The 26,039-nt window shown below is 48.6% G+C and overlaps 1 protein-coding gene across 1 annotated transcript in view; it reads left to right on the plus strand.

The window, feature by feature from the left end:
* Nucleotides 1-12,000: 12,000 nt before the first annotated feature.
* Nucleotides 12,001-26,039, plus strand: part of PUM3 (pumilio RNA binding family member 3) — a 335,654-nt gene continuing 321,615 nt past the window's right edge. Inside the window, exon 1 of the mRNA XM_053907767.1 lies at nt 12,001-12,246. Within this exon, the coding sequence (XP_053763742.1) occupies nt 12,087-12,246 (160 nt within the window). The 5' untranslated portion in view covers nt 12,001-12,086. The remainder of the gene's footprint in view (nt 12,247-26,039) is intronic.

Raw genomic sequence — 26,039 nt, forward strand, 5'->3', positions numbered from 1 at the left:
ATGCTTACCCATCACAACTTTTAAAATCTTTTGTGATTCTACAAAGCGCAAAAAAAGATTCTCTTTAGATTTTTATTTCACATTTTCCAAATCGAACTTGAACATCTGACCTTAAGTCTAAAAAGCATTTGTATTTCCTTTGTTTTTGGTGACTTGGTGGCTTCTAGCTTGTGCACTAAGGGATATTTGCAAATTGAAAAATCAAATTATCCTCAAGGCTAAGGATTTCTCTCCATTGTAGTACTATGCCTAAAAAACTAGGAAAGTAATTATTCATTTATATGTATAATTGGTTTACCAATTAAATGTGCTATCTGGCCACTTCATTTCTGATGTTCAGAGAAACAGGTTCTTACTTGAAGAAAAAACCAGATTGTTTCAAGATACGGAGGAGGAAAAATCCGAATGTACTAAGGTCGAGGTAGTTCTCTGTCCCCATTTGTGTTAAGCCTACACAAGTTAAAGTGGTTTTCTATTTTTAAAGAGCAAGATTGCAGCTACTCTAGAGCGCAGCCCCTCTTAGCTGGTACCCGGGGGAGATAATTGGCAGGTACTCCTGAAGGTCAATGCAAAGTGCTGAACATCGCCCACTCGGAAAGGGCTAAGGAGGCGTGGGCAGAGCAAACCTGTGGGCGGCTCGGGCTCTCAGGTGACCGTTTGGGGCTGTTTCTGCCAATGGCCAGCCTCCTTGTGCCTTCCTTCCTTGTGAAGGTATATAGAATAACATTAATAAAATTCTTGGTGGAGTTCTTAGTATTACTAGGCACATTTGCATATATTATTCCTATTGCCAGACCTCATGCGTATGCTATGGAACTATGGCTATTGGGGAATGGAAATAAATTTTATTTTTATTTTTCTTAAGTTTGTTTATTTTTGACAGAGAGAGACCGAGACAGAGAGAGAGAGAGAGAGAGAGAGAGAGAGTGAGAGCAGGGGACGGGCAGAGAGAGAGAGAGAGAGAGAGAATCCCAAGCAGGCTCCACACTGCCCGCCCGGAGCCCCAGGCAGAGCTTGAACCCATGAATTGTGAGATCATGACCTGAACTGAAATCAAGAGTGGGACGCTCAACTGACTGAGCCACTCAGGCACTCAGAACACGATTCTTAAATCAGTGCAAGCAGGGGCGACTGGGTGGCTCAGTCGGTTGGGTGTCCGACTTGGGCTCAGGTCATGATCTCGCAGTCTGTGAGTTTGAGACCCGCGTCGGGCTCTGTGCTCACAGTTCAGAGCCTGGAGCCTGCTTCTGATTCTGGGTCTCCCTCTCTCTCTGACCCTCCCCTGCTCATGCTCTGTGTCTCTCTCTCAAGAATAAACATTGAAAAAAAAAATTAAATAAGTAAAAGCTTTAAAAAAATAAATCAGCGCAAGTAAATAAAGATTAAGAAGATAACCCTGGCCGTTACTTTCCGAGGTTAGCTTTGTTATATCCCCCTCTTGTAAGGGGGGGGGCAATTGGGGCATAGAGAGGTTAACAGGTGTGAGAGTAGGGCCACATGTGCTGACCTGGACCCCTGTCTCTGCACCATAGTAAACCGAAAACTACACGCATACACATCCAGAGATCTTACCTCTGCAGCCTTTTCTTCATAACTTCCCAAGTATAACACTTAATGGCAGAAGGAGAGTAGACCCTTCGTGCGAAATACAGAGGATCTGGCTTTATTTTGAAAGCTTTCCAAGCTAACGCGGTATTCGACAAGCAGGGCAAGCGCTGCCGGTTTAGATCTGACAGCAAAGCTTGGGAGAGCTGTCTAAAATGGCCTACTTTGCATTTATGCGTATATAAAAAAAATTGTCTGAAGATGTATTTTTATTGTCTGCAATTAGTTTGTATACGTTGGCTCCTTGTCCCACTTCCGCCTCAGGGACTCAGCTGTGTATTTCTCTTTCTTCCCAGAAAACACTCGCTCGGTGGCCCTCGACGAAGAGCTCAATGATAGAGTGTCTCTGTCCTATTAGGCAAGTCCTACTTTTAACTTGCACAGTAACGCTGTCACACTAATAATGTCCTCATACCAAAAATTAATTTGGATCCTTGAAAGGTAAAAATGTGTAGGCTTTCTGGGTGTCAGTGTTCTTGGCAACCTAATTGAGCACTTCCCCGCCCCTCCCCAGACCATCATTATAAATTTGCCAAATCTGGCACACCCACAGGAGCTATTTGAGCTGCAAATCCGCATTGTGCTTGTAAATGCTAAGGTTCCTTGCTTATCACTGATTTAAATTTCCCATTAGGAAGGAGAACTCAGAAGCAACAGGCAATTCATTTGCAGGAATCAGAGACGAAGTAGATTCTTAAACAAACAGGGAGGACCCAAGAGACCAGCGGCTCAGCCATTTTTCACTAGGAAGTAAAGACCCAGCTCTGACGCACAAGCGTTGACAGTCTTGGCTTTGGTTGCCGCGACAAACCTCAGAGTCCCCTGCAAATGCCGTGTTCACTTTGTAGCCAGTTCTGGTGTCCGATTCAGATTCCTAATTATTAAGGATGCCTCCCTCCTCTGCACGTCTCATTCCGATTGCACCGAATATTGCGTATATATCCATGTTGTAAATCGACATTCACTGAACTTTTACCATGGGCCAAATGCAGTCATTCACTGAATAAATATTTTCTGAGTGTCCGCTAAGAACCAGGAGCTGGGTTCGGCATCGTGGATTCGAACAGTGAGCGGAACTGGTGCTTGTGGGGTTTCCAGTAGGGTCGGGGAGAGAGACGATTAAATCCTCACGCGCACAGCCCCCCTACGTATACAGTTATAATCTCCGGTGAGTGTTCTGAAAGAAAAGAGGTGCCCGCAGAGAATGGGGGGGCAGGTGGTCAGGGGTGACTTGCCCGGGCTGGACCCTTGCTTTTATATGCAAGTTCCCACCCTCACTTTGCAGAGGAGGACTTCAAAGAGCTGGGGAGGAGGTGAAAGGAAGGGCTTCTCATACCCTCCTTCAGATGCCCATGCAGCCATTGCATAGGGATCAAAGGGAGGGGCTGATTGGTTGGCTTACAAGCATGGAGTTAGGGCTCTTGAAGACAATACCCCTCTTCCTCATCTGACCCCTCTGGAAATTTTGTGTCAACATCCCGGCCCCCCCCCCCCTCCGCCCCGCCCCGGCCCCGAAAAGACAAACAAGCTGTTATTACAGCTTCGGAAGGATGTGGAAACAGTTTAAAATGTCTGTGGCAAATCCCATTCACTTGCGACTGAATGCGACAGTGACACCCCCCCCCCCATCATTTGCATGTGGTTTGTCAGCTTCCTCCGCAGCTGCTGCACGTTTTAACCTGCAGCCTGCCTTTGGCCGCAACGCCTCCCAAGGTGAGAAGCGAGATACCGTGAGCGTGGACCACGGGCAGCCTGGGCATCACCGGAGATCTTGGGAGAAATCGAATGATGATGCTGGATGAAGGTTGGCCAGCACTGCCCTTCAGAATGTGGACTGGTGCTAATACCAGCCTAAAGGTAAATCTGCAAGTATGTGATATGTACAAATGAGGGTGCGTGTGGAGCCATGAATAAATATCAGCTATTATTCGGAATCTACAGACACTGTGGCCCCTGGATGGGAGCATTGATGTGAGCTGGGGCCGCGACTTCCTTCTAGGTGTGCGAGGAGTGAAGAGTGTGGGTGTGTTACTGAAACATACACTGATGCACTTTTGGGCATCATCCCTTTTATTCCTTCTGCAGCATTCTCTAATAAACCAGATGAACAAGTGTATTCTGGCTTCTGGTGAGTTTCTAAGAGAATGAGAGGTGGGTCAGTAAGCTTACTAGTCCGCCTTGTAATTACTGGTTGGAGTTCAAGAAAAGAACCTCGTGAGAAATCACACGTAGATCTCGTACAAACACATCATCTGTCTGGGGAGGACTCCAAGCTGATGATCAGCAAAGTAATTTCTTTGTAACTGACAACTGCGGGGTGGGGCGGGGGGGGGGGGGGTGGTGGTGGGCAGGTCTGACCTTGGATTTAAGTGTGGATTGGCAGATTAATAATAATTATGTTAGTTTTTCAAAGTGCCCCTCCCACTCTCCAGTCCCCTTCTCAATCCAGCTTGTTTTCCCTAATCTTTTTTTTTTTTAATGTTTGCTTTCACCTTCATACAAACGGATCTGGAATATAGCTGTTTATTTGGTAGTTTACAAAACATGCCAATGTGCCTCTGGGCATGAGTACAATATAAATCACAAGCCATAAATAAATGACAGAACAACAAAAACAAAAATACGTACAAGCTGCAACTCACATGGCTTGTAACTAATAAGTCTTTTTTTTTTTTTTTTTCCTCTTATTGGGGGAAAATGGAGTCAGTCCTAAGGATATTCACACTATTTTTTTTCTCTTTCGATAAAAAAAAAAAGTTGACTTAATGCCAAGATTAGCTAATAGAAAAAAAAATGTTAGAGATAACTCTTCTAAAATAAACCCAAAGGTTGCCCTCAGGTGAGGGAATATGGTTTATTTCAGCTTTTGTCTTTTTACGTTTCCTTTTTTATGTTTCCTTCCACGGGTCATGGTAGTAATATTAGTCACTGCATGTCCAGGGCTTGCTCTACAGTGTCATTTCATTTCACAGTCAGCCTGTCGGGTTACTCTGGGTTTACTGTGAAAGCTTCCATAAATTCAGGGCATCTGAGGAGTTTGCCTGAGTGGTTCAGGTAGTAAGGAATGCACCTGGGATCGGCCCCAAACCTGCTTCCTTCCTTTGCTTCCTCCCTTTGCCTTCCCCTCAGCACAACTATTCCTTCTTTGCATTCCCAAAGCTATGGGGGTCCCTCTCCCTTCTTGCTAGTAACTACCAGTAACTCTGGCACAGTTGTTTTTTTTTTTTTTTTTTTTTTTTTTTTGTTTTTTTTTCTTTAAAGCAATCTCTGTGCTCAATGTGGGGCTTGAACTTGCGACCCCGAGATCAGTAGTTGCATGCTCCATGACTGAGCCAGCCAGGTGCCCCTGGACACAGTCTTCCAGGGAAAGTGCTGCTTCCTCCCAGTGGGGCCAGCAGAAGTACAACTGTGCCAGGAAGCTAAGAAAATTTAGGCGTCGGGGCTCTTATTTCATGGCCCTCGTGATTGCTGGGAGTTGCCAAAAGTTATATGGTAATCTGTCGTCAAAAATTATATTTAGGGGCGCCTGAGTGTCTGAGTCAGTTAAGCGTCCGACTTTGGTTCCGTCATGATCTGGCAGTTCTTGGGTTCGAGCCCCGCGTGGGGCTCTTTGCTGACAGCTCAGAGCCTGGGGCCTGCTTCAGATTCTGTGTCGCGGTCTCTCTCTGGGCCCATCCCCCACTCGTGCTCTGTTTCTCTCTCTCTAAAGTAAATATTTAAAAAATTAACAAATTATGTTTAATGATCTCTCAGTTGACAACTCCATTAGGTCTCCAATTTCATTAAAAACAAAGAATTGGATATTACCTGACTTTAAAAAAAATGTTTTTAATGTTTACTTTATTTTTGAGGGGGGAGGGGTGGAGGGGCAGAGAGAGAGGGAGACACAGAATCCCAAGCAGACTCTGGGCCGTGAGCTGTCAGCACACAGCCCAACGCGGGGCTCGAACCCATGAACTGTGAGATCACGACCTGAGCTGAAGTCAGACGCTTAACTGACTGAGCCACCGAGGTGCCCCTACCTGACTTTTAAAAAATACTGTATTCCTTTACTTTCTGTATACTTAGACCAATATTTTGAATTGTCTCTTTATTTGGTGTCCTGGATGTGTTTATACTCCGTGGCAATTAGTTCTAGTAAAATTAGGCTAAGGGAGAGAGGCTCCTGTTCTTAATAAAATGAACATGTTTTGTTATGCATATTTCTTAGGACGATCACTTTTAGGAAAAGTACTTATGGAAGTAGATCTGGAGATTCATTCCCTTAAAATCCTCCGTGCTGGGTCTTCATGTACTACGGCATGCAGCCCATTGGTGTAGAGAGGAAGTGAGGATCGTTCTCTCTTTCCCTCCCGTCTCTCTCAATAGAGTTTGTTTTCCAAGGAAGAAGATAAACATCCTTACGATCTTTCTCCACAATGTTCCCCGTCTTTCATAATGGAATCAGCACCCCATCCCCTCTCTCAAACTGCCTCATTCTACACCTGCAGGAATAGAAGGCGTGCCCATCGCCAAGTCATAAACGCAAAAGCTGGGCCAGAGCTTTGAAATGGTATCTTGCATTGTCTGGTCGTCACAGAGGCCTCTTTGCCAAGCACCATTAAGATGAATTATTGTTGTAAAATATAGTCAATTCCTGTCATTCACAGTAGTTATATTCTCTAAGGCTGCTGCTAACACTGAGTTAGCAAGTACGGAACCATTGCTCCTAGGGGAAATACAGTGTTACGTTCCTATAAGCCTCTGGTTACGTTTTCGTCCAACAATCAATATATGACCTGTTCTAGGTGTATTTCTGTTTAAAGGCACATTGTTGCATATGTACTATTTATTCACTGACATCGAGCTCACAAACAACAGCACCATAAGCCATGCCTAAACAAAGATGATATAAACCACTTATTTTCTCTATAAGATACATCACAGCCATCTTGCGGTCACAAGCAGTAGATAACACTGTGCTTGGGGATTGTTTAAGAAAAATTTTTTAATGTTTATTTTTTGAGAGAGAGAGAGAGAGAGAGAGAGGGAGAGCATGCGTGCAAGTGGGGGAGAGGCAGAGAGAGAGGGAGACACAGAATCCAAAGCAGGTTCCAGGCTCCGAGCCATCAGCACAGAGTCTGATGAGGGGCTCGAGCACACAAATCACGAGATCGTGACCTGAGCTGAAGCCTAATCGACTCGGCCACCCAGGTGCCCCTCGGGGGCTATTTTACACAGCAAAATCACCAATAAATAGAGCGTAAAATGTGAACAATGTGATACTACGTAGACTGCAAAAGACCACTCTTTAAAGTAGAAGAACAGAAACAACAAGACAGAGCGTGGCTTCATTCAATCCCAGCTGGGCCTGTGCTCATCGGGTGACACAAAGTTTTCATCGCCCTGCACGTGTCTGCAGATGATCATCAAACGTTGCTAATAGTGATTTGAGGGTTACAAATAAACCTCAGTGAGTAGGTGAATTCACAAATATGGGAAACCCAAGTAAGAGGGTTTTTTTTTTAATGTTTATTTTTGAGAGAGGGCAAGTGGGGGAGGGCCAGAGAGAGAGGGAGACAGAGAATCCGAAGCAGGCTCCTCCATGAGGCCAGCACAGAGCCCGATGTGGGGCTTGAACCCAGAAACTGAGATCGTGACCTGAGCTGAAATCAAGAGTCGGACACTTAACCGGCTGAACCACCCAGGGGTCCCTCAAATAAGAGTTTGAATCCCACTGTTGAATGGTCTAGACCATGTGCAGATTACCATATTCTGTTTTAATTCCTTATGCATGACATCAGACCATGATGCATGACCATATGCATGACCATGATACGTAGACGTTTGTTTCTAAATTGTTTGGCTGAGAAGCAGATAGTTTTGTGGAACACCATGTCAAGTGGTATGGCTACCATATTGCTGAGGATAATATACTTCAGAGTGAGGAGAAGGGGGCAGGAGGCACTATGGTCCGAGTTCCTTTGAAGCAACTGTGGACCAGGAGGTGGGATCTGCTAAGAGGTATGAGGGAGAGCCCATGGGGGGAGTTGAAGACCTTGGTCTAGACTTCAACCTATGGAATCGCAGCCCATTACCGGATTGGGCTGCTCCCTGTGGGAGGCAAGAGATAGACAAAGGGGCAGATGCTCACCCAGAGACCATCTGACCTCCGGGAATGCACCCAGTTCTGGGTCTCTTTGCTCTCAGCTCAGCAGCTGTCTGGCGATGTCCCTCTGGATGCCAAGCTTGCTGTCATAGGCCCTGGGCAGAAGAGGTTGGCCAGAGGTCGCTTTCCAAGTGTCATTGGGAGAAGGAAGAGGGTAGAAATCATCTCTCAAAGCTTTGGACAGATTATCCTCATGCGAAAAGTCAGGGCTTTGGATGCTGCACTGACAACAGAGTCCATCGGGAGGCGGAAATGGAGGCGGGGTGGTTTCAGGGAAATCGTATTTCAGGGGTCCTCCTCTCACTTCTGACAGGAGTTGCTCCATCTAGGGGATAAACAAGAGGAAAACTCTGGATCCCGGCTGTGGTTTCCCCATTTGATCTTCTGACCTCCATTCAGTCCCTACAGATAGCTGGGAGACAGCCCCCCACCCCCACCCCCAGCACGGTCGGAGGCCGGCCCACCAGAGACGGGACCTCAGCAGGCGCGTGTGCCCAGCTGGTCTCCGCGAGCGCTCCATTGCACGGTGGGGCCCCTGTGTCGTCTCAGCCACCCTCCCGAACTGAGTAAAACAAAGCTGGATGGCCCGGAGAAGAAAATGCTGATGACCGGAACGAGGAGGAGGAAGAGAGTGACGGCTGTCGGACAGAAAACAGAAGCTTGGGATACGCTAGAGAGTCGAAAGCCATGGTGGTTCAATTAGATGGTTCAATAGATGGAGTGGATCTTATGTTCAACACAAAGGTAAGAAGAAATGACTCCCTTTCTCCCAGTGCTTGGCCCCGGGCAGATACCGTAAAAACAACGGCTGGAAGGTGAAACATTCCAGGAAGGGGAAGCCTAAGGAATTCTTAGACATCTTCGCGAGCCTGGGAAGACAAGAAGGAAAGAAGAGTAGGAATTTCTGTACCTACACTTGTGGGGGCTCGAGCTGTATCCATTTGGAATACTAAGAAATTAGGCTCCTAGCTTCTGACGTTGGAAAATGGTAGTAAGGGCTATTCCAAACTTACTTTTGTGTCTGAACCATTGGAGAGGGCTTCTGCGACTTCTCAGCTGGGAGCCCGGGCCAGTGCGTTGCTCTTTGGTGCCTCAGTTTCCTCATCAGTAAAGATGAGGGTAATCACAGTATCTCTCTCTCAGGGTGGCGGGGAGGAGTAAGTGCATTAATGCACATGCTATGCTTGGGCCCGCGCCGGGCATGGGGTAAGCACGATGAGATGCCATCGCTCGCATCCCAGCTACCTTCCTCTGGTGGGTGTCTGCTCATCCCTCATTCTGATGATGCAAATTCGGGGAGGCTCCCAGTCTCCCTGGCCCAGGCCGAGGTTGGGTAGACCCGGCACAGCAAGCCGGTTATGGTCCACTGACCCAAGCTGATTTGGAGCGAGTAGAAGGGGCCTTGCCTTTGCTGAAATGGAGGAAATTGGCGACTGCTTCCAGCATATGACTAAGACCTTCCTGTAAGAGGCGAGGCGAGACCATATGGTAACCTTAATTGAGTCCCTAAATCTAGTCATGACCAAAGCTTAGATTTCCCAGTTTCGTAGTGAATCACAATATTTTGATATTTTGCTCCAGTTAGCTGAAGTTGAGTCCCTGCCCCCTGTATTAATGTGGAGGAAAGACTGCCATTACGGTTTTTTGTTTAAGTCACAAAACTCCTGGTTTCTTGAGGGTATGGTGGGAGTTCTACTAAGGTCAAGATAGTGCCCTTTTAGAGGTGCTTTTTTCTTTTTCTTTCTTTCTTTCTTTCTTTCTTTCTTTCTTTCTTTCTTTCTTCTTTCTTTCTTTCTTTTTTTTTTTTTTTTGCAATTTCTACACCAAGTGCGGGGCTCTAACTCACAACCTAGAGATCAGGAGTGCACGCTGTACTGGCTGAACCAGCCAGCTGCCCCTAGAGATGCTTTAGGAGTCATTTTCATCCACCATTCACTTCTTTTTATGTTTACTTTTGAGAGAGAGAGAGAGAGAGAGATGGGGGAGGGGCAGAGAGAGAGAGAGAGGGACAGAGGATCCAAAACGGGCTCTGTGCTTGACAGCCGCAAACCTGACACGGGGCTTGAACCCACGAACCTGAGCTCCAAATCAGTGGCTCAACAGACTGAGCCACCCAGGTGCCCCCACCTTTCACTTTGAGGAGAAATCAGACATCCCCTCCTTCCCCAGGCCTACTTTCCACTTAGCCTCAGACAACATATGAAGGCTGAACAGGCTTTTTTTTTTTTTTTTAAATGTTTATTTATTTTTGAGACAGAGACAGAGCATGAACGGGGGAGGGTCAGAGAGAGGGAGACACAGAATCCGAAGCAGGCTCTAGGCTCTGAGCTGTCAGCACAGAGCTCGAGGCAGGGCTCGAACTCACAGACTGTGAGATCATGACGTGAGCCGAAGTCGGAAGCTCGACCGACTGAGCCACCCAGGCGCCCCTGAACAGGCTTTTTTGACAGAGGATAAAGAGGTTCAAGAGCTACTTTAGGGGTCTTCAGCAGCATGAAAGTACTTAGCGCCGTCTAGGCAGTGGGTAGTAAGGGGAAAGGATGAGGGAAGGGCAGGAGAGTGCTCTGAGGAGGCTGGGAGCATGGCAGGTGGCCTGGTTGGTGAGGGGTGGGGGGTGGGGCAGCCTGCAGGTGCTCTGTGGTCCCCACCCCAGAAACCCTCTCCACAGCTCCAACTCTCTGGATATCTGATCCCTGGAAGCTCCGAGGACACAAATCAAAGCCATGATTTGTGAGAAGTGAGAATAAGAGGTAAGGAAGTGAGAATGAGGTAAAAAGAGCATGGTGCTTAGATGATAAGAGACAAGACAGCGAAGGAGGCCAGAGAAGGCCTCTTTATTTATTTATTGTTTTAAGATGACATTTATTGTCAAATTGGTTTCCATACAACACCCAGTGCTCATCCCAACAGGTGCCCTCCTCCCTCCCCCCCATCAACCCTCAGTTTATTCTCAGTTTTTAAGAGTCTCTTATGGTTTGCCTCCCTCTCTCTCTAACCTCTTTTTTCCCTTCCCCTCCCCCATGGTCTTCTGTTAAGTTTTTCAGGATCCACATAAGAGTGAAAACATGGTATCTGTCCTTCTCTGTATGACTTAACTTCACTTAGCCTCACACTCTCCAGTTCCATCCACGTTGCTACAAAAGACCATAGAGAAGGCCTCTTCAGGGAACAAGGTGAGGAGTCAGAGACGCCACATCAGGAAGCAGGACCACAATGGGGGGTGGAGGGGGCAGGGAGACCCTGAGACCAGGGATTTCTTAGACCTGGCAGGGTTTGAGGGTCGGGACAGAGACCCCTGCGGGCCTCTAGGGAAGCTCATTCCTCTGAAGTCAGCCTGCTTAGTTAAGGACATCGCCTTCGTGGAATCCCAACGGATTTACAATCCTTGCTTCCTTCCTGCAATCCATTCCGCCAGAGGGGGGGTCACCGACCAAGGACACACAGAAGTTGGTTCCGAATGTGAAGAAAACTTCCCCTGATGGCACATGGGTCTATGGCCGTGGGGGCCTCTGGTCAAAAAGAAAGAAAGAAAAAAAAAAAAGACGTCTTTCTTTTCTTAATTTCCTGCCGCGGACCAATTTCTCTTCGCACAAGACTAACGTGTGATGTGGCTCCCGGGGGTTTGGAGCCCCCCCACCCCCACCCCCCATCCCCCCATCCCCCCATCCTTGGACGCCGGAGCCAACCGGCCAGGTTGGGTAGCTGCTGGGGCCAGGCGTCAACTTGGGGACGAGCGTCCCAGGCCCTCTCGACCCACAGCGAGGGCAACGGTCCATCCGGCAGAGCGAGCCTGCGACGCCAGGTGACCGGAGGGGACTGCGGTCGGTGGAGGCCAGTCAGGTGCCCGCGCGAGCGTCTCCCCCGCCGCCGTCCGCACCCGGGACGGCCGCTCCCCCGCGGGTGTGAGTGGCCAGGAACCCGGGCGAAGGCGCGGCCGGCAGAGGGCCCGGGCCCCGGCCGTTCCCAAACCCGCGCCCACGCCCGCAGAGCGGACCCAGCGAACAGCAGGTGTCACCCTTCTGCTTGCAAAGCCCCGGCGCCTCCAGGTGCCTCGCGCCCTCCGCCAACTTGCGGCTGGGAGCCGTGGCCGCGCGCACCTGCGCGGCGCCCGCGGGGCGGGGGTCGCCGCGTCCCCGCGCGCCCCCGGCCGGGGCGAGGGGCGGGGCGGGCGGGGCCCCGGGCGGCAGGTGCGGGCAGGAGCCCGCGGGCTGCCGGAGGTCGACGCTCGGCGGCGCGCGGAGGTGAGGAGGGCGGCCGGCGCTTGCAAGTCCCTCCCCTTCCCGCGGCCGTTTCCCGGGGCGCCGCCCGGGCTCGGGGCGGCGGCGCTCGCAGCATGGCCCGGGGCCCGGCGCGCCTGCAGTTCCGCGTGCAGCTGCGCTTCGTGACCGAGGAGCAGCTCTTCGGGGCGGGGCCGCTGTCGCCCCCCAGCCCGAAGTGCCTGCGGCTGGAGGTGCACCCGGCGGGGGAGGAGGCGGACGCGACGGTGACCGACGGTGAAGTACCCAGTCCCGCTCGGAAGTTGGGGCCGGGCGCGCGCGAGCGCGGCCGTGCGGGCGGCGGGGGCGGCCGCGCGTCCGCGGGGGTTGCGCGGCGCGGGCGAGTGCGGGGTGCGCTCCGCGGCTCCCCGTGGGGGCGGGGGGTGGGACGTGCCGGGAGGCTTCCGCCCACCCGACCGGCCCGCGTTGCGTCTCTAGTGCGCTCAGAGAACTTGGAAGCCGTGGGCAGCCGGGCCCTGAGAACTTGGCCGTAACTTAGAGGTGTCCAGAGCGAGGTCCCGAGAAGAGAGGCGCGCGACGCACCCACCCAGGAGCAGAGCGGGACGGGAAACCCTGTCTCCTTTCTTCCAGGCCTGCTGGGCTCTCCTTCCCTCCCCGGCGGCGGGCCGCCCTCCAGCCGCACCTGCAGCCTGGTGCTGCCCGGGTTCTGACGCGCCAGGAGGGCTGTGCCGGGGGTGCACCGGTCCGGAGCGGCTGTCGCGGCCGGTGTGGGCTCTCTACTAGGTGTCTCCTTTTAGGTTCAAAACGCGACCTCTCCCACGACGTGCACGTTTTCCAGTCCTTAGGTTCCTGGAGCTGTGGGCTGGCGAATGCTTCTGAACTTTCTAGGGTCCTGGACCTTTTTGAGCATCCGAGGAAACCTATAGAGCCTGGCCCCACAAAATGTGTATAGGGAGCACCAAACTTTGCACAGAGATATGACGGGGTAACAAACATCTCCACGGCGCGGCTCGTATTAAACACCCCATCCTAGGAAGGGTGGGGAGCAGAGCCCCAGACAGCTGCAAGCCTCCAAAGACTCCTGGGGCTTCTTTCTTCCGACCCTAACTTCTAAGATTCTGAGTACAGTTGAAAATGCTCTGCTGTTGTGATGTGGTTCCGTTGATAAGAATTCCCACAAGTTCAAATAACTCTCAGGTCTAGACGTGCTCGTCTGGGACAAAGCGAATCCAAGTTCACTGCTACACCTCCAAGGCCTTAGAACAGACTCAGGCACACAGTAGGCATTCGATAAATGCTTGTTGTGGTAGAAAAGAAAACCATCCGATGTGTTTTCTCCCTTTACTCTGGGCTGGAATGGAGAAGTCTGGGTCTTTAAAAAATAAGTATTAAATACTGTTTGACTGGTGTCTTAGTTTGAGTCTTGGCCCGGGATCAGAAGCCTTACTCAGCAACTCCTAGATTGCAGGAGGGAAAAGAAAGTAGCTTTCAGTGTTTCCCCTGGGAATTTTAAAATGCAAGGTGCCAGAAAAGTGTTCAGTTTGTCAATGATGGTATTTTTTTTAAATGTTGGTGTTTTTTCCTTTTGAGAGAGAGCATGAGAGAGCCCAGGGGAGGGGCAGAGAGAGAGAGAGAGAGAGAGAGAGAGAGAGAATCCTAAGCAGGTTCCATGGTCACCATGGAGCCCCAATGTGGGGCTCCAGCTCACCAACCTTGAGATCATGACCTGAGCAGAAATCAAGAGTTGGACGCTTAACTGACCGAGCCACCCAGGCACCCCAGTGATGGTAATTTTATTTAATCTGTAGGCATACACATGGAGAAACAAAGGACCAGGTTTGAGATTCACACATTACTCAGTGTCCTATGAATTCCTTTCCCACAGATACGTGTTCAGAGAAGAAATATTGGAGGTTCGAGGTCATTGAACTCGTAGACTCCCCAACAAGTAACCCAGTGCCTGACCTGTAAGGACGAAGTTCCTTTACACAGAAGAATATGTTTTCCCTTAAAGCAGTAAATAGAGTCTAGAGGTGACCTCTGTGGTAGGGATTAGACCAGACTCATGGAAATAGAAGGAATAATTAAAGCTGAGGCAGGCAGGCAGTCATTGTGTGAATTTTTGAAAATTCCTTGGGAAAGATTCACTAACAAGGAAGCAGAGAACTCATGCTCTTAACAGCTTGAGTCCTAAAATGCAGTTGTTAAAGCTAGCTACTCTTTTTATGGAGAGTTTCTGGAGAGAAACTATTCTGGAGTTGTGTTTTTAGTAGCTTGTCTTACTGTATGGCCAACTAGACCACTGTGGGTGATGGCCAGGCAGAGCAGGTTGAGAAACAGATTCTAGTGTACTCTTTGAAGAAATGGTGTTGTATTCAAATAGCGGACCTTGAGTAGCAGAAGTCCGAATGGCCGAATGGCGAGGCTTTCTCCCCGGGTGAAGTTTTTGGGATGGGTGCGAAGTCTTTAATGGATTTGAAGAATGGGTCTAAGCAATGTATCCTTAGAAAATGATACAGTTTCTTAGCTCACGTATGGAATTAGTTATTAAACAAGTAGGCTCTGGAGTAACTGTGCCTGGATTCAAATCCCGGTGATGTCTTACTAGCTGTGCTGCACTTAGGAGATGATTCACCCTGTGTAAGCGTCAGTTTCTTCATCTGTAAAGTAAGAATGGTCACACGCGTGTTACATCATTAAATAAAATAACATATATACCACGTATAATGCATGGCATGTATTAAGAGCTCAGTAAGTGTTCACCATTATTATTAATATTTATATTCTGCCCCCCCCCCAAATAATAGTTTCCTTGGCTGTTCTGAAGATAGCCAGGCTGTATTTTTGTGAAGATGTTCCAAAGGAAACTCCATTAAGTCTAGTCGATAATAACTAGGAAAAACTGAACAATCTTTTAGAGTCCCAGTCTCAATAGCTTGTCATGTAAAAAAAAAAAGGAACAGAACAAGACAAACCAGTTTATTCTAATTTCAGGCCCTCCAAAACTGACAAATGATTTTATGAAGGGAACACACCAGGGGATCCAGCACTCCAGCTTATGAAATCTGAGAAGACAATCATTTATTCCTTTTTTTCTCAAACATATTTTTTTGAGACCCTCTTTCTACCGCGAGCCTTCCCAAGAGCATGCCTGGTTCATCCTTTTCTCCCCAGAGCCTTCCACAGTACCTGGTACCCACAAGCCATCAGTAAGTGTTTGTTGAGTGAATTGGGGATCTAAATCAAGAATTTATTTTAGTGTTTATTTATTTTTGAGGCAGAGAGAGATAATGCGAGCGGGGGAGGGGCAGAGAGAGAGGGAGACACAGAATCCGAAGCAGGCTCCAGGCCTGGAGCTGGCAGTAACAGACCCCACAGTGGGCTTGAACTCACGAGCTGTGAGATCATGACCTGAGCCAGAGGTGGACACCCAACTGACAGAGCCACCCAGGTGCCCCTTAAATCAAGAATTTTTAAATTTTGTGGGGCGCCTGGGTGGCTCCGTTGGTTAAGCGACCGACTTTGGCTCAGGTCATGATCTCGCGATTCGTGAGTTTGAGCCCCGCGTCGGGCCCTGTGCTGACAGCTTGGAGCCTGGGGCCTGCTTCGGATTCTGTGTCTCCCTCTCTCTCTCTCTGTCCCTCCCCCTGCTCACTCTCTTTTCTCTCCCAAAAATAAATAAACACTAAAATTTTTTTTAAAACAAAATTCAGTGTATTGATAGGAAATTTGAAGCGTAGTGAGGTCAACGAATCTGGAGATGGTTGCCACTGGAAGGTTAGTTCCTCAGGGTTCCCAAGAGAAGGAAACATGACACACCATGGTGGTGAGCACGTGGAGAAGCAGTAGGCGGGTCAGGGGGCAGGGGGAGTAAGGGGAGTTGTGGGTAAGAGCCTTCACTGTGGTTTCTGTGGGGGAAGAATGGGGGAGGCGGGGTAAGCAGGCTGAGGGTGGCTGCTTTGAATAATTTCAGCAGGCTGGGGGTGTAGGGTCTCTCCCGAGTTGCCGGGCACCTGGCCCTGGGTTGATTATCGTTGATGGTGGCCTGGAGTTGGAGTGTGAGAGCCCGCTATAGGGAATGTTGGGGGTGTGGGCTCTGGATTGACCGGCTTGTGTTTGAAAAGTGTGTTTGTAGTGAGTTGTTGACTGTCTCCAGGAATTCGCTCATCTAGGAGGGGCGGTCTCCCTGGGGTCCCCAAGGTCCCAAATGTCAAAGCATCAGTATACAGGAATAAAAGACAGAGTTGGGGCACCTGGGTGGCTCAGTCCGTTGGGCATCCGACTTCGACTTGGGTCATTATCTCGCAGGTCATGAGTTCAAGCCCCACATCTGGCTCTCTGCTCCCAGCGCGGAGCCTGCTTTGAATCCTCTGTCTCCCCCTCTGCCCTCCCCTGCTTGCGGATACTCTTTCTCTGTCTAAAATAAATTAAAAAAAAAAAAAAAAAAGAAAGAGTTAATACAAGGGAGAATCAGAGCATACCGGAATCGGTTAGTATATAGGGTGGGGGTGGCCGCACAGAGGAAGGGCCTGTGGATAAGGTTTTGAGTTGGGGTGTTGGGGGAAGAATATTATTTTCATCCCTCAAATATGTTAAGGAACTGGAAAATGGAGAGGAACCACACAGTGGGTGGGGGATGGGCCTGCCTCCTCTCTACCCCTTCCCCAAGGTACGTTTCCTGGTTGGTGGGGGGGGGGGGGGGCGGAGGACAAAGGAATTTAAGATGTGGGACTGTGTCACACAAAGGTTAATGGTAGACCAGGTCTCCAGGAGAGGAGACAGACGCTTTCTTCCTTGTTCGGTTTAAAGCTGTCTTTTAATTAATCTGGAAGAGTTAGGAAGATACATGAATAAGCCTCATAGGTAATCAAGTATAAAAAAGCAGTGATTTTCTTGTCTCCGAGGTATTTTAAAAGGACGCTACGTATCTTGTTCCCTGGCGGTTGCTCATCTCATTAGAGGGGGAAAAAAAGAACAGAGGAAAAGTCAGAGAAAAACATCCTTTGTATCACATGGGAGTATTAATCTCCCTTCATTAAATTCTGTGGTAGCAAGTGAGTAAGTTGGAGCCTATGACCAGGATCCTGAAATCAGTCACCTACAAACGATAGAGGCATTCATTATTTTTCATTCAACAAACACTCATCGAACACGTGTTCTGCGCGAATCACTGGCTGAACAGTAAATGAGCTGGAGAAAGACCCATTTGTATGGAGCTAATATTTTCATTGGGGGAAGACAATAGCCAATGACAGAGCGAGGCAGTTGCAGAGCGAGATAAATGTTTTGAACCCAATGGGAAAGAGAAAAGAAAGAGACAAAGGAAGGGAGGGAGGCCAGTTCAAAGAGTGGTCAGGGAAGGTCTCTCTGAGGAAGGAACATTTGATGTCAGGCAGCAAGGATGAAAGCAGCCAGCTAAGCCAAGAACCGGAGGACGAGCACCCCGGGCAGAAGAAATGGCAGGTGGCAAGGCCCCGAGGCTGGAAGGAGCTGTGCTTGTGACCGGGTGGAGAGGGACGGGGAGCGGTATGAGTGAAAGTTAGTGCTGCAATTATTCTTAGAGTATAACGAGCCATCTCGGACCCAGTGACTTAAAATAACTATTTGAGGGGCGCCTGGGTGGCGCAGTCGGTTAAGCGTCCGACTTCAGCCAGGTCACGATCTCGCGGTCCGTGAGTTCGAGCCCCGCGTCGGGCTCTGGGCTGATGGCTCGGAGCCTGGAGCCTGTTTCCGATTCTGTGTCTCCCTCTCTCTCTGCCCCTCCCCCGTTCATGCTCTGTCTCTCTCTGTCCCAAAAATAAATAAAAAACGTTGAAAAAAAAAATAACTATTTGATCACGTTTCCAGATTCTGTGCGTTAAGGGACCAGGCAGGGTTGGGCTGGGTGAGGCTTTTGCTCCTTGTGGCATCGACCGAGGCTGCCCTCTGGGACTCAGCTGGTGGCCAGCCTGGTCTGGGGGGATGCAAGAAAGCTTCCTTTACCTGGGCTGATATCTGGGCTGGTGTGACAGTTAAGCTTTTGTGCCGGTTTGGGTGGGCTGCGGGCCCAGATATTTGGTCAGATGTTACCTGGATGTTTAGGTGAGGGTGTTTTTGGATGAGACTAACATTTAAATTGGCGACTTTGAGTAAAGCAGATTGCACTCCCCTCCCCTGCCCCCCGAATGTGGGTGGGCCTCGTCCAATCAGTTGAAGGCCTTAACAGGACAAAGCCTGATCTTCCCCGAGCAAGAAGGAATTCTGCCAGCAGATGGCCTTTGGACTTGAACAGCAACACTGGCTCTTCCCCGGGTACTCACTCTGCCAGCCTACCCTGTGGATTTTAGATTTGCCCGATGTACCCACACACCCTATGGATACTGTTTCTCCAGAGAACCCTCATAAAATGGAGAGGATTCGGAGATTAGGACAGTCAGTGGGGAGCCTGCGTGTGGCTTGGCTCCCTCCCACATGAGCTCCTCCCACCACGGGCTTCTTCCATGGAGACGCATGGCTCCAAGAGAGAGTTTTCCCACAGACTAAGCAGCAGCCGCATTACTCTTGGTGACACGCACCTGGAAATCAGTACGACATCACCTGTGTCGTACCATATTGATCACTGCAGGGATAAGGCTGCCCAGGTTCGAGGAGAGAGCGTGTAGACCCCACTTCTTTATGGCCAGAGTGGCACGGGATCATGTGTATAAACTGCGTTAGGGCAAGCCTGAGTGGATCTTGATTTCTGCTCAGGTCGCGATCTCATGGTTCATGAGATCGAGCCCCACATTGGGGCTGACAGTGCAGAGCCTGCTTGGGATTCTCTCTCTCTCTCTCTCTCTCTCTCTCTCTCTCTCTGTCTCTCTCTCTGTCCTCCCCTCCCCCCCCCCCCCCCCCCCCCCCGCTCATGCTCATTCTCTCTCTCTCTCTCAGAAATAAAAATACAACTTTAAAATTGCCAGTTAGACCAACCAGGTCATATGGGATGTAACACACAGACACTCTCTCACTCGCTCGCTCACTCACTCACTCACTCACTCACTCATGGGGTTTGGGGCATGAAAACCTCCCTCTCCATCGCAATTACTGAAAAAGCTGGTTAGAGAGCATGGATTTTGATAGGTGCCACAGCGGACTCCCTAACTCTTCTCTCTTGAATTGAATTTGCTCCTCCTCACCTCCCCCTGCAAAAACAAACAAACAAACAGCACACAAAACCCCTGTAAGCCTACCACTTGGTGAGCAGCCCAGAAAACACCATCTCAGCTGGTCATGAAGCGGGCGGGAGGGGGCTGGGATGGGTGGGCTCCTGTCCTTCTCCCGAAGGCATTGGAGAACCCTGAGGGGACAGGGGGTGCAGTGAGGCTAGAATCGCCCCTGGGGAGCAGCATTTCTGAGTGAGGCATGGGTAGCGCGTGTGCTGGGGTAGTTCTTCGTTGTGAGAGACATCACAGAGAGGTTAGCGTCCCTGGCCCCTTGGTGGTAGGTGCCAGCCACCCCCCCCCCCTCCGTTGTACCTGTTTCTGTGACAGTGAAGAAGAAGTTCATGTGTGCCAGCCGAATGCCCTTCACGTGGGCGCAGGAGGAAGGAAAAGTGCACAACTCTGGCCCCTGCTCACGCCCCGATAATCACAAACTCAAATACTCTGAACTTCTCCATCTAGACCACCAGAGAAACGCAGCGTGTACCTTTGGCATGGTAGTCCCTCTCCCCAACAGTAGACCCCTCCTGTTCACAGTCCGGTCCGACCGTGGTACCATTTAATCACAGCAACTATTCAGACATTATGGTTGGACCAAAGGGTTGTTAAAGGAATAGGAATCCTGCCGAGTAACTTCTTTCTTTTCTTGCTGTTTTTACCAAGAGCAACACTTGCATGATTTCGTTTTAGTTTTTCCCAGGAAGATATTTAATACAACTAAACGGGGATGCCCAGCTAGACCTGGTTTGGGGCTCCAGCCCTGTGGGCTGTTCGTCAGTGAAGAGAAAGCATTGCTTTCCTCTGTGAGGCAGTAGGGGTATCTCGAATGGATGCAAAATATAAAACCATCCAAAGCCCTTGTGTGTTTGAGTCTAACGTCACTGAAGGGAAAATAAATGAAAAGACTCCTTTTCCTGGCGGAATACGGACTCTTTATGATTCCTTTCTTCCTCCACTTTGAATAATTGTACTGAGTAGTGGTCTGTATTGAGTACCCATGAATAAACCAGTTTAAAGACAGGCACTCCACGGATTAAGACTTAGAGTTCGTGCCACGTGGAAGAGAAAACAGACATGGGCATCTTGTGAGTCAACGGACAGCACAGCCGTCCCTTAGTTTGACGAGTTAGCACTTGAAACGAAGAGGTTTATCTAGGCAAGAAGTTCTCCTCCCAGGATCATCCCCCCCAAATAAGCCCCTAGTGCTTGGGAGACCTCCCCACAACCCTCAATTCTCTCTCCCCTGCAGCTGGGTTTTCACAGTGAAGATTTGCAGATAAAAGCTGAGGGGTTAGATTTTCCCAGCATTTAGTCCTTGAATGTTTCACTCAGAGGAATGACTTTGCATTCTTGAGCAAGGTCTTTTTTTTTCCGGGTCTGAGAGATTGCTGGGTATCCTTAATCACTCTCCAATTGTATTTACCTCCATTCAGCTAAGCTACTCCTTCGTGGTAGGTGCTAGACATGTTATGTCTAGACTCACTATGAGCTGGAGGGAAAAATAATATTGACCTGATTTTATTGGTTCATTGTGTCCCAGGTGTATCGTCCTCAAAACCTGACTCTGTCCCCCTTTCCGTGATACTGTCTTGTGTTTAATCACCCAGTCTTTAGCCTGGGGCGAGGTGGGACTTCTAGCCACAAACCCAAAGTCAGATTAGGCCCCGGAATTAGAAAACACTGTTTGCTCATGGTTTGCAGCAACTAGATTTATCAGTGAGTTTAGAAACCCGAGTAAGAGAGTCGCGTGGCTGATGATACGCCTCTTGGCATATTTCAGGCAGAATTAAGGTTTTCTAAACTCTGGACCAGTCATCTAAATAGAATTGTGTGACCTTCCTTTGTTAATTGCTTCTCACCATTTTAACCCCTGTGTTACAAGGAGGGTGGCGAGGTGGTTGGATTAACCAGATCAGATTTCCCCATGTTTTAGCTTCATGACCTTGGGTTTAGTGAACCTGCCAGAAGCTCACTTTGTTTTCTCTTGTAGAAGCTGAGATCATTTTTACCTCATAAGGTTATGTTGGGGGGGTGGGGTGGGGAGAAACAGAATAATGAAATGTGAAAGACAATACAGTGACTTCCATTTATTTTTGAAGGAAGTAGGGTCAAAACGATCCAATAAAAATAACGCAGAGATACTCAGCAAGCAGTCGTAAAGCAAAGTTACCACCTCTCTGGGGCGTACTTAACGTTCTAGAACCATTTGCAAAGCGGTTTCTGTGGGATTCTGTCCATGGTGGACTTCGCACAGGACTCTTTGGGAAAAATATATTTTGTGATTCTAGCCACTTTCACCCTGTGGCTCTCTGTCACACCAGTCTGTCTCTCTACTGAGGGATCATTTCTCGGGGCCTTTTTAGGTACCGTTCCATTTGCCTACAATGCTTTTCCTACTCCACATCTCCACTCCAGCCTTTTTGTATATTTGGGTCCTTCTCGTTCTTTACTTCAAAGCTTGGAAATCCTTTTCGGAGAAAGGACCTCTCATGGCCCTCCGTGCCCACCGCCATTTGTCTAAGCCCTCTGCTTTCGTGGCGACGATCACAACTTGGAATGAGAAGTGAAAGAATTTTACGACCTACTGTTGGTTAAAATCGAAGCTGGAAACGCAGGCCGCAGGTTGCAAGAGGATTTAATGAGAAACCTTGAGAGGCAAGGAAGAGGTTGACCCAAATGCTTCTGCGAGCATGAGCGACAAGGTTGAAGTGTGTTTTCCAATTAGGAGCCATGAAGGCATGGAGAACGGTGAGTGAGTACTAGCCGGGTCAGGAGAAGGCTCTGTCTCGGTCAGAGTTATGCACGTTCTGAATCTTGTCATCATGAAACTGAGTTCCTGGTCAGTGTCTTTACTAAGAAGGGCAAAAAGGTCTCCAGTCATATTTCGTTTTTAACCGTAGAAAGGCCATGGTTATCTGCTGGGAAATAGAAGTCAACCTTGAGGCGATTAAGACTGCTGAAAAGCTTGTTTAACATGTTTGTTGTGGGAAATTGTATTTACTTGCTATATGTTTATGTTAGAAAATTGCATTCTTTAGCATGTTTGTTGTGGAAAATTGAGTTTATTCGCCTTGTTGTGTTGTACGTGGCAGCACCATGATGAATAGCTTACTAACTTCCTTCAGTAACTCTAGCTGTACCTGTGAGAGGAATTCGTTTCATTTATTGATTCGTGCAGTTCATATTTATTGCATACCCACCGTGAGCCAGACACCGTTCAGGGCAAATAGCAGTGTATCAGTTACCTGTTGCCGGGTAACAAATAACCAGAGACTTAGTGGCTTAACACGACACGCATTGATTGCCTCCTCATTTCTGTGGTCAGGAGTCTGGGCAAGGCTTCGGAATCCTCTGCGTTAGGGTCTCAGAACCTGCAGTCAGTGCTCCGGCCAGTGCTGAGATTTCAATATAAAAATCTGACCGGGAAGGGATCCTCTTGTGTGGTTGTTGGCTGAGTCCGGTTTTTTAAGCGCTTTCCACTGTAGGCCTTGGCTTCTTACTGCCCGTTTGCTGGAGGTTACCTCCAGTTCAGTGGTACCTGGGCCTACACAATGTGGCCCTATGTCCTCAACGCCAGCAAGGGAGGAAGGGGTCTGATAACAAGATGGAAGTATCGGTCAAATGTAACTTAATCATGGAAGCCACACCCGTGACCTTCGCCATCGTCTGTTGGTTAGTCCCTAGGCCAGTCCACACTTGACGAGAGGGGATTACATGATGGCACGATCATGCCCTCCCGGGAGGCAGGGATCATTGAGGGCCATCTTGGAGTCTGCCGGCCATGTGGAATGAACAAAAAGAGGTCACCACTTTCACAGAGCATGCATTCTAGTACCATTTGGAAAGGATCAGGGACGTTGCGCTGGACTTCTTGCAGTCTTGGCTGAGAAAAACATAGTTGGAGTTCTAACATGAATTGGTAAACATCACGTAAAGAATCCTTCTTCTTTAAATTAGTTATCAAGTACAGTCCTGCCCTGAATCTCCCAGGGAGTCTGCAGCTAAATCGCAGAACAAAAGAACGTATCTAAAAGTATACAACATCTCCTAGCAGAGTTGCACTGATCGATAGAACCAAAAATCAGCTCCACTGTGCCTCTGGCTTCTAGGTCCTTTGCTCTGCTTTGGAGAGCTGGATGGAAGAGGCCCCTGTCTAGGACCAAGACAAATCCCGTGGTGGTAACTCGTGTTTAGTTTTTAGTCAGGGTTACTTCATCATGACCTCATTGCTTTTTGTGGAGGGCTTAGCTAGCTATTCTTCTTTGTGGGGAAGAGATGCATTGAAGGTAAGTTTGTGCTTAGGTTCAGACCCTGAAGCATTTTCAGGTTGCTCACGGGACACAGTGCGACGTTGTTTCAAACGCGAGAAATTACAGTGGCCGTTGTATGGAGTGAACCAGGAGGCCGGTGCAGTATGGGAAAGGAGAAATGGATAAGGAAGGGAGGAAGGAGGGAAGAGAAGAAAGGAGGAAGAGGTAGGGAGAAAGGAAGAAGGGAAGGAGGGAGGAAGGGAAGAGGGCAGAAGGGAGGGAGGGAGAAAGGGAGGAAGGATAGAAGGAAGGGAGGTAGGGAGAAAGGGCGGGAGGAGGGGAGGAGGGCAGAAGGGAGGGAAGGACAAAGGGAGGAAGAGGGAGGAAGGAAGGAAGGAAGGAAGGAAGGAAGGAAGGAAGGAAGCTAAGCCCTCACTGTGTATTTATTGCATCTGAGGTGATAAATGAGGGCTACACTCTACGGATCTCGCTGTTTTCTGTGGCAGTCACGTTGTATGACTTAAAGTCATAATCTAAAACCTGTTTCACAAACCTTGACATTTACCCAGTCATGGGTTTAGAATTCATATTTTATTTTATTTTATTTTATTTTATTTTATTTTATTTTATTTTATTTTATTTTATTTTATTTTATTTTATTTTTTTAATGTTTATTTTAGTTTTGAGAGCGAGAAAGAAGAACGTGAGCAGGGGAGGGGCAGAGAGAGAGAGGGAGACACAGAATCCGAAGCAGGCTCCAGGCTCTGAGCTGTCAGCACAGAGCCTAATGCAGGGCTTGAACCCGCGAATCATGAAATCATGACCTGAGCCCAAGTCAGGCGCTTAGACGGCTGAGCCACACAGGTGGCCCTAGAATTTGTATTTTAAAAGACTTGGAGATAGACTCTGGACAGGCTTGAGAGAGCAGCTCTGCCTTGGATCGCAGGTATCAGAAAATCCGAGATGAATGAAAATCCATAAATCGGAACAGGGAAGAGGAAGGTGGGTCTGAATGGTGTTCACTGCTCTTCACTCACCCGCGTGCGGCTAACGGCTGCCCACATCCCAAGGTGAGTATTGCAGGTTAATGTGAGATGCTACGTGCAGAATAAGAGCATGTTCGGGAAAGCCTCTGACGTTCAGAGGAAAGGACAGACCTGAGATATAAGCCCAGGCACTGGGCTGGAGTCTCAGCCCTCATAGCGCTTCACTGTGCTTGGAGAACAAATGCTCTGTCATTGCTTCATGCATTTCCGTTGGATGAAGCTTCTTTTTTCCTTCCAGGGACGCTCTTTCCCGATTTCGTATTTTTTCTTCCTCCGAGAATTGTTTCTTTTAATCTACAGATTCTACAGATGACAAACCCCTCAGGGTATGAATGCTGTTTCCTTAGGTTTTTAGAATATCAGATCAGAAGAGCACAGAACATGTCGGCTATAGGCAATGAATATTAATTTCCTAATCCATAGAATAATAACAGCTTTAGAAGAGCCTGTGGTTCAGAGATGTGGAATCAACGTATAGGCTCAGCCAGCTCCTGCATATAAAAGAGCCAGCCTGGAGCTCAGCCCCCCACTGTCCACCTCAGCTCTCTCTCCTGGTCTCCTGGCAGAATATTTAGAATGTGCTTTCTTAGCCAACTTGTATGATTTTTTTCTCCTGCCTCACAGAAATAGTTGTGATTTTTCTGTCTCGTTCTTTCTTTCCATATAGCATTTGATTCTTTGATATTCCACTTAGACTGGGAGTACATTATCTGGCGATAACGCATTTCAGCATTACCTGTGTCTTTGCATTTCCCCATATTACTTTTTAAAAATATTTATCTATTTTGACAGAGAGAGAGTGAGCACAGGTGGCAGAGGGGCAGAGGGAGAGGGAGAGAGAGAATCCTAAGCAGGCTCCCTGTTGTTGCACTGTGCCCAATGTGGGGCTGAATCCCACGAACTGTGAGATCGTGACCTGAGCTGAGATCAGGAGTTGGATGCGTAAGCAGGTGCCCTGCATTCCCCCATATTCTGACGTGGCCCTTTACTGTCAGGGTCTTGGGGTCAGGGCTTATGTCTTAACCATTTCTCTATTTCTAGGGAGATATACAGTAGCCCCTGGTTCTAGTGGGCGTAGTTATGTAGCTTCTGGGGTGGAAAGTGTAATTTTTCCTTGGAAAATATGGGCCTAGATTCCAGATCAGCTTTATTCAGCCATTATTACAGTGAGCTAAGTTTTCTGTAACCCTTCTTATAAATTAACCAAGTTTCTCTTCTTTTATTGCTTGATTTTGTTCTTCTTGGAGCAAATCCTTCCTACTCAGAACATGTGCTGCCGTTTATTATTTTTATGTGTTTATTTTAAATTTTAGTTAACATGCAGTGCCATATTGGTTTCAGGAGTAGATTTCAGCGATTCCTCACTTAAAACACCCAGTGCTCATCACAGCAAGTGCCCTCCTTAGTACGCGTCACCTGTCTAGTCCATCCCCCATCCACCTCCCTCCATCAACCCTCAGTTTGTTCTCTGTATCTAACAGTCTCTTATGGTTTGTTTCCCTCTCCTCTTTTTTCTCCCCCCCTTCCCATATGTTTACCTGTTTTGTTTCTTAAATTCCACATATGAGTGAAATCATATGGTATTTGTTTTTCTC

This window comes from Panthera pardus, unplaced genomic scaffold, assembly GCF_024362965.1.
Source record: "Panthera pardus isolate Hobbes unplaced genomic scaffold, ASM2436296v1 HiC_scaffold_20, whole genome shotgun sequence".
NCBI lineage: Eukaryota > Metazoa > Chordata > Mammalia > Carnivora > Felidae > Panthera > Panthera pardus.